Source organism: Garra rufa, unplaced genomic scaffold, assembly GCF_049309525.1.
Source record: "Garra rufa unplaced genomic scaffold, GarRuf1.0 hap1_unplaced_027, whole genome shotgun sequence".
NCBI classification, from domain to species: Eukaryota; Metazoa; Chordata; class Actinopteri; order Cypriniformes; family Cyprinidae; genus Garra; species Garra rufa.
In genome coordinates, this window is record NW_027394302.1 from 146,003 (window position 1) to 161,419 (window position 15,417).

The 15,417-nt window shown below is 31.2% G+C and overlaps 1 protein-coding gene across 1 annotated transcript in view; it reads right to left on the minus strand.

Annotated features, from left to right (window-relative positions):
* The window catches only part of LOC141315381 (histone deacetylase 4-like), a gene marked incomplete at its 5' end in the record, with an annotated part of 37,747 nt that extends 23,172 nt beyond the window's left edge, over positions 1-14,575 (minus strand). The window contains 3 exons of the mRNA XM_073832709.1: positions 6,122-6,240; positions 10,398-10,518; positions 14,425-14,575. Coding sequence (XP_073688810.1) covers positions 6,122-6,240; positions 10,398-10,518; positions 14,425-14,575 — 391 coding nt within the window. The remainder of the gene's footprint in view (positions 1-6,121; positions 6,241-10,397; positions 10,519-14,424) is intronic.
* Between the last annotated feature and the right edge of the window lie 842 nt (positions 14,576-15,417).

The window sequence follows — 15,417 nt, forward strand, 5'->3', positions numbered from 1 at the left end:
TATTATTTTTACATGTTTTATGTAATCTATTTGTGTGTGTGTATATATATATATATATATATATATTATGTAAAAAAAAAACGTATATTTAAATTTAATTTATATTGTTTTATAATTAATTAAATTAAATTAATTTAATGTAATTTTAGTTAAAAATCTGATTACATAAAATTATTCTTAATTAAAAAAACGTGTATTATGTAAATGTAATAATTATTAGATTATTAATTATTACACAAATACAGCAAAGCTAGCGTAGATTACATAGAACATATATTAAAAAATAGAATTATATATATATATATATATATATATATATATAATGTCTAAAATATATAAAATAGATAATAAGATAAAGTAACTAAAACTGTGGAAATTTAACAAGCAACGTATAACTAATTAAAAAATCTAATTACATAAATTAATAATGTAAAAACAATCTAACATAAAAATCTGTATAATTATTTAAATTATTTAACAAGTATCAATACTTGTTGCATGAAAAAAAATCAGATTCTGTGAAAAATCTAATTACATAACATTATTTAAAAAAGCAATTGACATTGTGTACATTGCAACAGTAATATGCAATGTATTGCTGAATAAAAAAATAAAAAAAATCGACGTAATTTGACAAAGTTACTGATACTGTGCAATTGAGCAATATATTTGTTGTATGAAAAAAATCTGATTACGTAAAAAAATCTAATTACATAATACATTATCTGAAAGAGTAATGTGTAAATTTAATGAGCAACGTATCACTTGTTGCGTCAAATTCTGATTATGCAAAAAAAAAAAAAAAAAAAAAAACAGATTACATACAGTAACATAATACTTATTTTAAAAAGTAACTGATACTAGATTAGATACTGTATTGAAAAGACAAAAAAAAATTATGCAACATGCAATACTTAATTGAAAACAACAATTCGAATTAACGCAAAAACGCATTACCCCCCAAAACACTGGTCACCACTATCAGAAAATCATGACACACATACAGCAGAGCAAGCGTCTGTGCGGCATTCATGGCACTGGACATCCAGCAGACTTGACTGTCCTAAAACAACATCACACTTCCTGCAGCTGCCAACAGCCAAGGTTCCAGATGTCCGACGGTTAGGTGAGACGTGTGAAAACAGACTCGGGCCTGTCCTGCGAGCGTCAAACAGTTCTGGTTAAGGCCTGGGCCACCCTCCTTCTCCGTATCCTCGCTGCAGGAATGCGCTCGGCCAGCCAGAGCAAACTGAGGTTTATCTACAGCGGGACGACTGGAATCGACTCGCAAACGAGCCTTACCGCAAACTCAATCATCAGAACTAAACAAAGAATATTTCACAGCTTGAAGTTCAGACCATCGGATCCTCTTTCTCGAAGTTCCACATACTGTATCCTCCTGCTGCTTTCCCAGGTTAACAACTCGCATGGGAAATATAACCGTGAAAGGACGTCAAAGAGGTTGTGCCACTCATGGATAATGAAAACAATGAACTGTGGGAACATAGATCACATCGACGCAAACTGTGGGTTGCAACAGTGCAATCTGGGTCCAGTATTAACACAAATGTGAGTAGATGACAACTGGTAACTTGTCAACAGCTAAATTATGAGCACGATTATAAGAATCTCAGATTTTGTGCAAGTGACATGCAAAAACTTCTGTTGATGGAATGAAAGTCAAACACAAAAATAGTCTATTAAAGAAAAATTAACAACTATTCCTTGTGGAAAAGTTTTTCTAGGTTGTATGAAGTAATTTTTTTATTGAACCCCATGTGGTAACACATATGGTGGAATATTCGTCGCATTAAGATGAAATAAAAAATGTGGAACAAAGTCATTTGTTTCTTTGACAGGTGCAGTTGAATGACACAATGACTCATGATGTTTGTCACAAATATACAAAAGCTAATAAATTAGTTAAATAAATTAGCAGCTAAACAGGCTCTTTCTTATAGAAATAAAAATAAAATAAATAAATAATAAATAGAAAATATACAAAATAATAAAATAATATAATATATATATAATAATAAAATATGGGGAAAAAATAAAACAATAATAATAATACAAAAAATTAAATAAATAATAATAATAATAATAATAATAATAATAATAATAATAATAATAATAATAAAGCCAATCTATGACTTTCCAACAGGAAAAAAAAAAAATAATAATAATAAAAAAAATAAAATAAAACGTCAAACAGCTAAACAACCTGTTTCTTACAGGGATAAAATAGAATACACAAATAACAAAATTAAATTAAATTTTAAAAAGCCAAACTATCACTTTTCTATAGGGAATAAAATAAAATCAAATAACAATGTAAAACAGCTAATATAAAATAATGTAAAACAGTAAAACAACAGTAAAACAATAATGTAAAACAGCTTAAATAATGTAAAACATGTTTTTCTAACAGTGATAAAATGAAACATATACAAAAATAATAAAATAAAATAAAATAAAATTAAATAAACTATATTCTAAAATAAACTAATATTACTATCACTTTCCTAAAGGGAAAATAAGATAAAATATGAAGCATGAAATAAAATAAAATAAAATAAAATAAAATAAAATAAATAATAAATAATACCACTTTCCAATAGGGAAAATAAAGTAAAATAAAGTAAAATAAAATAAAATAAAATAAAATAAAATGTAAAAAAGCTGAACTATCACTTTCCAATAGGGAAAATAAAATGAAATATAAAGTATAAAATAAAATAAAATAATTAAATGATGTAAAATAGCTAAACAACCTGTTTCTTACAGGAATAAATAATATAATTAATGAATGATTAAATGAATGAATAAATGAAGGAATGAATGAATTAATAAAATAAAATAAAATAAAATAATAACAAGGGAAACTATCACTTTCCTATAGGGAAAATAAAATAAAATATGAAATAAAATAAAATAATAAATAATATCACTTTCCAATAGGGAAAAATAAAAAAATAATTAGGGAAAATAATGATGTATTTTATTTAGGGAAAATAAAATACAATATAAAAGTAAATAAAATAATTAAAATAAAATAATTAAATTATATAAAACAGCTAAACGACCTGTTTCTTACAGGGATAAAAACAAGAAAATAAAATAATATAAGGTAATAAAATAAAATAACACAAAGCTAAACTATCACTTTCCAAAAAGGGGGAAAAAATAGATAGTATAAAAAACTAAATAAATAAATAAAATAAAATAAAATAATAAAAAGGCAAACTATCACTTTCCTATAGGGAAATTAAAATAAAAACTCAAGTATATAAAATAAATAAATTAATTAATCAACAAAATAATCAAACACTCACTCAATCAAAAACATGTATAGACTATTTATAGCCTGTAAATTATCTGAACTCATAATAACAATAAATAAAACTGAAAAAAATAGATAAAACTACATAAAATAACATATATAAAAATAAAATAATAATACAAACAAGCCATCACTTCCTTTATAGAGAAAAAAAAAAACAATAAAAAAATTAATAAAAATAAAATAAAATATATAAAATGAAATGAAATGAAATTAAAAAATTAAATTAAATAAAAATGCTTGTAAGGAATTTATAGCCTGTAAATCTCCTCAGCTTATCTGCAATTTGGCAGGTGCAGCAAAAAGTTCATTTAGGACTCTGAGTGCAATAAATGTTGAATCATCCTCATGCAGACCTAGAGGTCATGAAGGTTGCTGTACAGTAGGACTCTTTGATTTAAGTCGCAGGAGCTGCATTCACCTTCTCTCCGCAGTTACGACTCTGATGTACTCCGCAGCACCTCCCCCTCCCCCCGTCTCCCTGGCCTGCACTGTAATTACGCAGGTCTCACCGGGGCTCTGTGTGTGCTAAAGGCCCAGGGCAGGTTGTACTGCGGGTCCCTGACAGGCCCATTTCCAGGGTGATTAATGAGCACAGAGGCCTTACGCTACCTAAACCAGTCCAAAGTGAGTCTGCATAGGAATTGCCCTTGAGTGCTCTCCTGCAGCAGGGAGAGAGGAAGGGAGAGAGGGAGGGGGACAACTTCTTTAACACACACTGCCTGAAGCCCAATTGTGAAGACAGTGATGGTGGACCAGGGGGGCACAGGACCCACGCCAGCCCACAGACGCTGGAGCCCTTCTTAACCCACAGCACATGTCAGAGAAAATGTCTTTACCTACACCCACCAAAACCTCTCAGATGTTTTTCCTCAAAAGCAGAAAACTTTCCAGAATGTTCAAAGAGAAAAAAAATGACAGGATTTGCCAATGAAATCAAGGAACTCTAGACAATTACCAGTCCATTTGCACGAACAGAGCTGTTTGTGATTTTGTTGTGCATCTCACAAAAATTGACAATAATCTGCTAAAAAAAACAAAACAAAAAAACAAAACAAAGCAAAACAAAACGAAACCACACAACGCAAAGTAGGACAAAAAGCAAAACCAAACCAAACCAAACAAGGCAAGGAAAAAAAAAAAAAAAAAAAATCAACAATTCATCATACATCCTTCTCAATTTTAATGTACCATGAAAAAAAATGTTTAAATTGCAATTAAATAATGAATTACTGCAGTATTTGTTTGTTGTTATTTAGAGTTTTGAACTTACTTTCTGTTTGACTTTTTTTTTTACTTATTTAAAGTTTTACATATTATTATTACTACTATTATTTTATTATTTTGTATTGTATTTTTTTTTTCAAATTTTTTTTTTTTACTTATTCATATCTGAATTCTGGGATAGATTTTTCTTATTTGATAAAAACAACTAAACTAAACTAAACTAAACTAAACTAAACTAAACTAAACTAAACTAAACTAAAATACAATAAATTAGAAAAAAAATAAAAATAAAAATTACAATAATAAAAAAAAGAAAACAACTTGCTTATTATGGGGATAAAACAGAAAAATAAAATAAAATAAAAAATAAATATAATATATTTTTTTTAAACTATCACGTTCTTATAGGAAAACTAAATAAAATGAAATAAAATAATGATTTCTTAAAGAGATGAAAAAAATAAAAAAATAAAATGAAAAAATAAATAATAAACCTAAAAATGTAAATAAATAAAAAAAAAATAAAAAAAATAAAAACCTATTGCTTTCTTATAGGGAGAATAATACTGAAAATATAATAAAATAAAATAATGCTTTCTTATAGAAATGAAATAGGAAAAAAAAAAAAAAACAACCTATCGCATTCATATAGGGAAAAAATAAAACAAAATAAAAAATAAATAAATATAATAAGAAATATAAATGTGAAACCAAAAAAAAATCACGTTCTTATAGGAAAACTAAATAAAATGAAACAAAATAATGATTTCTTATAGAGATGAAATAAGAAAATAAATAAATTAAGAAAAAAATAATAATAAACCTAAAAATGTAAATAAATAAAATAAAATAATAAACCTAACAATGTAAATAAAAAAAATTAAATAAAATAAAAACAAACCTATTGCTTTCTTACAGGGAAAATAACACTGAAAATATAATAAAATAAAATAATGATTTCTTATAGAGATGAAATAGGAATAAAAAACTAAAAATTAAAATAAAATTAAATTAAATAAAAAAAACAACTAAACAATCTGTTTCTTAAAGGGTTAAAATAAAAACTAAAATTAAAATAGAAACAAACCTAAATAGTAATGTATAAAAGAATAACACAAATGACAAATTTAAACTAAAATAAAACAAAAACATAAATCTAAAAAATAAAAGACAATTCATTAAAACATATATACAAAACAATAATTGTATATGCATAACACTAAAACAACACTGTTTAGAACGCCGCTGATTCTACGAATGTTTCGCAAGTTAATTTCAAACCAGGTCAAACACTGCCCCACATTTTGCAGCCGTTGAACGTCATAATCTCTTACAGTTGTGTGAGAGTGTGAGTGTGAGAAAACGGCTTCTGCATCTGCATAAGGGGAAAAAAAGGGTTTCCACGAGCGTCAATGGAAGCAAAGGTCACAGAGTTTGTTCCAAGTTTTTTGGAAACAGTTCTGAGTAAGCAAACCTGCACTGGTGTAGGCAACCCTAGTGAAAGTGAAAAGACAGGGCCAGATAGATTGAGAAGAAGGGGGTTCGTTTTACCCGTCTTGCGGAGCGGGAAGTCATCTTTGGGGTCGTACATTCCCAGCACCGGGTGGTTGTAAGTGGAAATCCCTGTCTGAGGCGGCGAGCTCTGGTCCAGGGAGCTGTGCTGGGTTTTCCTGTGGAACAAATCACAAACACACACATAGGTACTCAAATATGTGCATTTCTAGACATTTCCACACACAGCTGCTCTCCATTCCCAGCAGCGGGACGCTTTCTGCCAACTAATGGGAACGCAAACTCAGATCACCCGTAATGCCTCAGTTGCGGACTAAGAGACAGAGGCGGGCCATCGTTTTGTTTACAAATAAACATGCTTGGCTATGACACACTTTCACACTTCAAAACATCAGCTCTAGTTCATCAAAGCTCGGCAAAAAAGAAAGGGATTTGTGCTTCTAAACAGGAAAAAACAACTGCAGCGGGGCACCTGAGGTCAGCTGGCTTCCCCGCAGACTCAAGAATTTAATCTGGCTCTCTGTCAGCCTGTTTCAAACAGGCCTGGAGCTCCAGTGATCTGTTTTAATAGTGCATGGAAGCTACACAAATGACTCACTTTCAGTCAACCCTAGTGCTAATGTTGTAATCAGAATGTCGGAAATGAGGAAGCAATTGGCTGAAACATACAATGTCGTTCAGAGGTGAGATTTTTTATATATTTTTTTATATTATTCAGCAAGGATGCATTAAATTATACACAGTGAACAAAAGTACAGACAATGTCACCTGGACATTATGAAGGTGCAACTCACAAAAATTAACAAAACAAAACAAAAAAAGCACTATTTATTTATTTATTTATTAATTTTTTCAATTTTAATAAAACATGAAAAAATATTTATATTTGTATTGCAATTAAACAATGAATCTGTGAAGTTTCAGTAAATTAAAGTACAATCATAAATATACATTACTGCAGTATTTGTTGTACTAAATTTGAATATTTTAATTAAAAATGTCATTACAGTAATAGGCATTTCAATTTAATTGTTAGAGTAAACGGTTTATTAAAAATGTAACTTTTTATGATTTTTTTTATTAAAATGTTGACTTATTATTTATTAAAATTAAAAAATATATATTTTGACTTATTATTTACTTAATTTTACTTATTATTTGTATTTATTATTCCTCTGAATTTAGGGATTTATTTTTCTTATTTGTTAAAAAAAGAAACAAACAAATAAATATAGAGTAATAAGTATTTAAATTTAACTGTCATGAAAATAAAATTTTGGAGTTAACTGTGAAACTATAACATGCAAAAGATCTAAAATGTCCTAAAATAGTTTTTTTTTTTATAAATTTTGTTTACATTTTTTTAACTTATTTAAAGTTTTTAACTTTATTATTACTATTTTATTTTTATAATAATAATAATAATAATAATAATTATTATTATTATTATTTTATTTTTTTTGGTAACACTTTACAATAAGGTTCATTAGTTAACATTAGTTAACCTGAACTAATAATGAACTGGACTTATACAGCATTTATTAATCTTTGTTAATGTTAATTTTAACATTTACTAATACATTATTAAAATTTTGTTAACATTAGTTAATGCAGTGTGAACTAACATGAACAAACAATGAACAACTGTATTTCCGTTAACTAACGTTAATAAAGATTAGTAAATACATTAACAAATGTATTGCTCATGGTTAGTTCATGTTAGTTAATACATTAACTATGTTTAACTAATGCACCTTATTGTAAAGTGTTACCTTTTTTTTTTTTTTTACTAAATAATATTGACCTAATTCTACTTATTATTTTTTAGTTATTTGGGAATAGATTTTTCTTAATTGACAAAAATAAATAAAATAATAATAAAAAATATATAAAACAAAATAAAACAAAATAAAATAGATAAACAGTTTGTTTCGTATAGGGATAAAATAGAAAATATACAACAATAATAACATGTAATATAGAAAATTATAGTAAAATGCAAAACCAACCTATTACTTATAGAAAAAAATGATCAAATAAATGAATCCTTGTTGAGCATTAAATTCTACCAAAAGCATTTTTAAAAATCATATTGGCCTCAAACTTTTGAACAGTAGTTTATGTACAGTACGCAAGTACGTGGATGCAAAATTCTGGAACACTTCTTTTAAAAGGAACGTTCTCTTTCCACAGATGAGGATTGTCAAAGGTGGGTTTGATGGAGTGTGAGTTTTTCACAAACACACCCTCACACACTGACACACGCCTCCTCTTCAACGCTATCTTTCACACATGACAAGTTCCCCAATCGAAACTTGTTCAAATATTTCAAGAACCCAGAGGTGACAGCTAGCTACATCTTTTGTGCACTGAAGGGAGAAACAAAACTGTCAATCAATCAAAGCAGAAACTTACATAACATGGTTTTACTTGGCATTCTGCTGCAAGCGAACAACTAAACGACACTCTGAAGTTTGGCATCCGCTTTGTGTAGCTTGTGTATCTATAGCTTGCTTTGTTCTGCTAGAAAATCTGTCTTAGAGATCACAGCTAAATACAGGTGTAAACAGGTCCAAACCACTGTAGTATTCAATCTCTCAAACCACATACAGAGGTAGTTAAAACATTTGTGACCACATTGTATTCATAGTTTAAATGCCAATCTGTCCTGATGGATCTAAGATAGCAGTGAACAGCAACTACTCACTTGTCCATCAATCACTGTGCGCATCATTTGGAGAAAAAAATAAAATAAAAGCCCAACCGAAAAAAAAAAGAAAAGGAACAGAACAGAACAAAACATAAACAAAATATTAAAAAAACATATTTTTTAAATATCATAAGAAAATAATGTGAAAGTAACACGCTCAAAAACTAATTTTTGTGATAAGATTTAAAATTCATATATATATTTAAAAAGCATAGAAGATATTTTTATAATTAGTTATTAGCTCTCATTGTATATTTTTAATAGGTACTGTAAAGCATTTATATATTATTTTATTAATAATTTGCGTCAAAAACCAAATAAAAAAACGTATTTCTCTAATTTTCATTTGGCTTTTTATTATTTTTATATTATTTTTATTATTTACTTAAAAAAAAAAACTTAATCCCTTTTTTAGATAGCTAAAAACACTTGTGAAAACCTGGTTATTAAAAAATAAAAAAAAATAAAAATCAGAAAACAGCCACAAGTTACAAGTTACAATTTTTATTTGTATTTTTTCAAGAAATTAGTTTTATTCAGCAAGGATGTATTATGCATGAAATTGAACAAAAATGACAGTATAGATTTGACATTGTTACAAAACATTTCTATTTTAAATAACTACTTTTAACCTTGAACTCAAAGAAAAAATCTGCTATTTTAATTTTAATTATTAATATACATAATGTTTTTTTAATATTTTTAATATTAGTTTAGCATATAATTTAGCAGATAACCAAGTAAATAATCTTAAAACACTACAATTATTATTATTTTTTTTTCTCTAATTTCCTTTTGGCTTTTTATTTTATTTTTTTTCTGGATCCATTTTTTTGATAGGTGAAACACTTGTGAAAACCTGGTTATTAAAAAAATAAAAAAATAAAAAAAGGATGCATTATGTATTAAATTAAACAAAAATGACAGCAAAGATTTTACATTGTTACAAAACATTTCTATTTCAAATAAATATTTATCTTTCGAACTTTCTCAATCAAAGAATCTGCAATTTTAATTTAAATATACATAATACGAAAATAACTTAAGATATAAAGAAATAAAAAAAACAATTTTATATATATATAAATATATATGCATTTTTATACATTTACTTCCTTTATATTATTTTAGCAGATAATTTAGCAAATAACTAAGTAAATAATCTTAAGACGTTACTTGATTATTTGGCTATTTGGCCTTTTATTTTATTTATTTTTTTTTGACACTTTTATATATATTTTTTAGATCTTTTTTTTTTGATAGGTGAAACACTTGTGAAAACCTGGTTATAAAAAAAAATAGAAAACAGTTACAAGTTGCAAGTTTTTTTTTTTTTTAAGAAATTTATTTTATTCAGCAAGGATTTAATTTAAATATATATAAAGATATTTTTATTAAACTGTGAAAATAATTTAAGATATAAAGAAATAAAAAAATGCAATTTTGAAAACCTGGTTATTGTTACAAACAAACAAAAAAATCCTTGAGACAAGTTGCATGTTTATGTCAACTGTAAACTCCATGCAAATCTGTCTCAGTTAACCACTTTGTTAAAACCAGATGTAAACAGGACCTTTTAAAACATCATCAGGTCGCGATACTCACCCGTACCAGTAGCGCGGGTCGTTGGGCAGGCAGTGGTTGAGACTCCTCTGGGCCAGCGCTTTCTTCTTGTTGAGGACAAACTCCTGCAACCTCATCTTCACCTCAGTGCTCGCCACAGCGCCTGACGATCAGAGCCCATAGTTCAGCAAGATCACAAACATCCAAGCAGCGGGACATTAATGGCATTCTCTAAGCCTCTAGCTGCGTTATACCACCAGATTTCTCTAAAAGCCCAGCGAAGGGGTGTTATGCGTTTGTGACTGTCAATTTCTTCGCCATTTCTACACCCTGTAATTTGCAGTGCTGTAATTTCGCCTTCTAAATGCTCTTAAAAAACTCTTAATAGTCTGAGACACAGAAGATCGAACAGTGCCCAATTGATCACGACTACAAAGGCTGACACTTGTTTTCTGGTGTCGATAAACAGCTCTTCCACTCGGTTCAGATATCTCTTCACATCTGAGAGAAACGGCCTCTTTATCCGGTCTTAAATAGAGAGCAAACTCTCTATTCCAAATCCACAGAGACCACGACGGTTAAACAAAGATGTCTTTTTACTCGCTATTGTTCCCTCTCTCAAAGAAACACATCAGATGGATGAATTCTCACAGCTTTTTCTTCAATTACCACCTTTCCCGTCGTCTGTAAACATGTCCCCAGAGGCCGTCGCTGCTGTACACACACACATCTGCGCCACCAGACAACACAGGCAACAGGTGACCGCCGTGTCAACGACAACAGTGACAGATAAAAATAGACTGGCTGTACTGTACTGCTAGGAACATCTCAGATAGGTTAAGTCACTGGTCTCAAACTCAATTCCTGGAGGGCCACAGCTCTGCACATTTTCGCTCCAACCCTAGTCAAACACACCTGATCCAGCTAATCAAGGTCTTCAGGATTACTAGAAACTTCAAGTCCCCCTGAAATCAAAATTAAAGTTTTTTGGCTTTTAGTATGAATATATTAGCCTTAAGGTTATCTATAACTAGTGTGCTGCAAAACAAAGACAAAATTCGCGTTTACAAGATATGGACATTCAAAACTTACAGTCTCGTCACTTCCGCCAATATGAATCAAGGATTTGGATGATATCACCGTGCACTTCAGTTTCTCATCAAACGTTCAGTCCAATCAAATGCTCTCTAGAGTCCGTAATGCCCCGCCCCCTACACAGAGACGCATTAACCGGGAGCACGGACGGCATGTATTAAATTACACAGCCTCAGTATGATTATGATCACTATTTGGTTTTAGCAAGTTTCATATTGAATCTGTGCGGTAATTTATTACTCTGTGGCTGTCATAAGCTTACAAATGCGGCTTTACCGAGCTCAACGGCTCTTGCCCGAGCAGATATTAATGGAACGCTATTGGCTATTCAAAATTAGTGGGCGGGGCTGGGCGATATGTTTTTGTTTCAGTTAAAAGTACGTCACCACATAGAATAACGCTGCGTGTTTCAAGACACTTCAGTGGACCTTTCAAGCAGGTGTGAACTGGAGCTGGTTGGAGCTAAACTCTGCAGAGCTGCGGCCTTCCAGGAATTGAGTTTGAGACCTCTACGTATACACTATCTGAGAAAATGTACATAACCACTGCAAGTGTCACTGTTAAAACCCCATATATTAAAGAAGTAGTTCACTTTCAGAAGAAGAATTTACAGATAATGTACTCACCCCTTTGTCATCCAAGATGTTCATGTCTTTCTTTCTTCAGTCGTAAAGAAATGGTGTTTTTTGAGGAGAACATTTCAGGATTTCTCTCCATATAATGGACTTCTATGGTGCCCCCGATTTTGAACTTCCAAAATGCAGTTTCAAAGGGCTCTAAATGATCCCAGCCGAGGAAGAAGGGTCTTATCTAGCGAAACGATTGGTTAGTTTCTAAAAACATTTACAACTTATAAATACTTTTTAATCTCAAACGCTCGTCTTGCCGAGCTAGACAAGACGAGCATTTGAGGTTAAAAAGTATATAAATTGTAATTTTTTTTTTTTTTTTTAGAAAATAACCCATCGTTTTGCTAGATAAGACACTTTTTTTCCTGGGTTGTGATCGTTTAGAGCCCTTTGAAGCTTTATTGGAAGTTCAAACTCGGGGGCACCATAGAAGTCCATTATACTGTATATAGAGAAATCCTGAAATGTTTTACTCAAAAAACATAATTTCCTTACGACTGAAGAAAGAAAGGGGGTGAGTACAGGGGCGTAGCAGCCAATTTAAAAGTGGGGGGGACAGTATGGTCATGTGACCCAAAGGTGGTGTTCATACAGTATAATAAATTCTGTTCACAAGAGCAACAAGATTTGAAGCTCATGGCAGACGCCCAAGAGATTCGCGCTGATTGGCTAAATGTTAGTTCACTCAAATCTAAGTAACAAATCAGAGACCAGGGGCGGAAATACTGGCGCTAGGTCAAAAAAAGTGCGGTGGACAGAATCACCTGTTTCTAAAAGTGAGGGGGACGTGTCCCCCCCGGTTGCTACGCCCCTGGGTGAGTACAATATCTGTAAATTCTTGTTCTGAAAGTAAACTACTCCTTTAAGACTTGTATGGTTTACAGTAATATGACTTATAATATGTAGTAGGAAACTCACAAAAGATTTCCGTTATTTAAAAAATCCACATTGTTTTATACATATTTTGGACTATGGGGGTACCATTATCTCGATGATGTAAAATGCGGTTGCTATTTTTTACCGCAACACAACTCGAAAAATAAAATACTGATAAGATGCCACATTGTGTGGCTTTTGCTTGTAATTTTCAGTCAACAAGAGAAGCGATGTAAGTCTTTACTGCTCTTCTTAGCAATAAGAGGAGGAGAAAACAATGGGAAGATGCCTGTGGACGAATAAAACCTCCTAAAGACCTGCGTCTTTGTTCTCTCCACTTTAGCCCTGATGCCTTTGAGGCTTTTAGTAGACCACAGCTAATGAAAGAGCTTGTTTTATTCAGCTGCAATGGCGCCCCCAATTTAGGAGTGAAAACTGCATTTAAATACAAGAGTGAAAACTTAAATTACAGTTCTGTCTGTTTACAGAACAGAACTCGCTCTCAAAATTGCGATGACTGTCATCGTTACCAACATTTTGCTGCCTCAAGTGTTTAATAACTTCTATTTTTGACCAAAATAATACTACAGCGAGTGAGCAAAGCCTCCCCGTTATGATGAGAGATTTTAACTTAACCACCTCTGATAGAGCTGTCGTGCTTTGTTTATGTTTGGAAGGCTGCTTTTCTAAGTGTTGCCATGTCCACCTATTATAAGTGACGGATATTAAGCATCTTTGGGTTTGTTGTTTTGGCTCGGCTAATAAAGTAATCCAATTTATGGAGTTAATAAAGTAGGCAGGTGCAGGTCATTATATTTCAGTATGTCACTTATTTCCAAGATAACATGTTTGGATTAGAGTTTATTATAAGCTTGATCTAATTTTTTAGTTTTAATAACACAATCTGGCAACACTAATGAGTCAAAACATACCCTGTTATTTTTGGCACTGAACCTGAACTTCTGTCACTACCTGAATCAATTTGGTTGTAAAATACAGTTTCAACTCTAGCAATTTACTGAATTGTGTGCGTAAAAAACAGAATTAAGCATTAAACGGTGAACTGGCAACCGAATTTACCTGCAATGTGAACATGGCCATAGAGAAGGAAGAGAAACCACATAGCTACTGCCTAGAATCTATTCTAGCATCCGGGTAATGAGTTTTGCATGAGCAAACAACCTTAAAATATTGTTTCATTTTTCGCTACTATTGAAAATTACCTTAGAAAGAAGACAAGTGAGGCAGGCCAGATTTGAGTCATATCATCTACATGAGTAGTACGATACATGGCTTTGACAACAATATGGGCATCTGACTATTACTTCAGGCTGAAAGTTTTTAAATTTGGTTAGGAAAAGCAATTATAATGCTGAGACAGACATCCATGCCGCAGTGCTGATTAGCCTAATAAATCAAAGTGTTTCAACCTTTATGTGTTTCAGTCAGGTAATTAGTTTTTCACTCACTTTCTTGGCCGCGTTCTTTGTTTTTGAGTAACTGGAGCTTCTGTTCCCGCTGCTGTTTCTCCAGCTCCTGTTCCTGACGATGGCGCTCCAACTTCCGCTGGTGTTCCAGGAGCTCCTGCTGATGTTTCAGGGCCAGCAGGTCCTGCTGATGCTGAAGGGGGAAAAACATATGAATATTATTCACACAAATACAGTGGACATTAAAGGGGTCATATAGATTTAATGTTTTCCTTTGTCTTTGAAGTGTTACAAGCTGTTCGTGCATATATAAGATGAAGTTGCAAAGATTAAAGTCTCCAATCCAAAGAGATAATCTTTATAAAAGTTAAGACTTAGCCACACCTTCCTAAAATGGCTCATTCAAACACGCCCCCACAAATCTACATCACTGTGTGGGAAGATTTGCATAACACTGCCCAAATGCATACACAAAGAAAGAAGGCCTAACTTTTATTCTCGGTGTAGTATTGTTGCAGCCGCCACCATGTCGTGGAGACTGTTTCGCTGAAAAAGCGAAACTACTTTGTTTGGCCTTCCAAATGAGTACATAACTGGAAATCAGTGGTTAAGTGGTATTTACAACACTGTTCCAGAACAGTGCTACACAAATATTAAAGTGTGTGCAGCGCATTTTACAGAAGACCGTTTCCTGAACCTGGGAGAGTAGCTTACAATACGTCTGTGAGCACTAATTCAATTCCAACTTCGCAAGGACAGTCTGGTGCGTCTGACTCACAGCCTGTAAGTACATTTTCATATTTAAAGAATTTACGACTGGCTAAAACGCAAGTTTTGGGCAGTGTAGAGTAGCTCTTGTTTGTCGTTTCTACGATCACAAATGCAGACATGGTTTTATGTTTACGCTGCGTGACGCAACACGTAAAAAGACAGGATGAGTCATTATAATCAGTAATTATGTCCTCACTGGATGCAACAAATACCCATATATATATATATATATATATATATATATATATATATATATATATATAT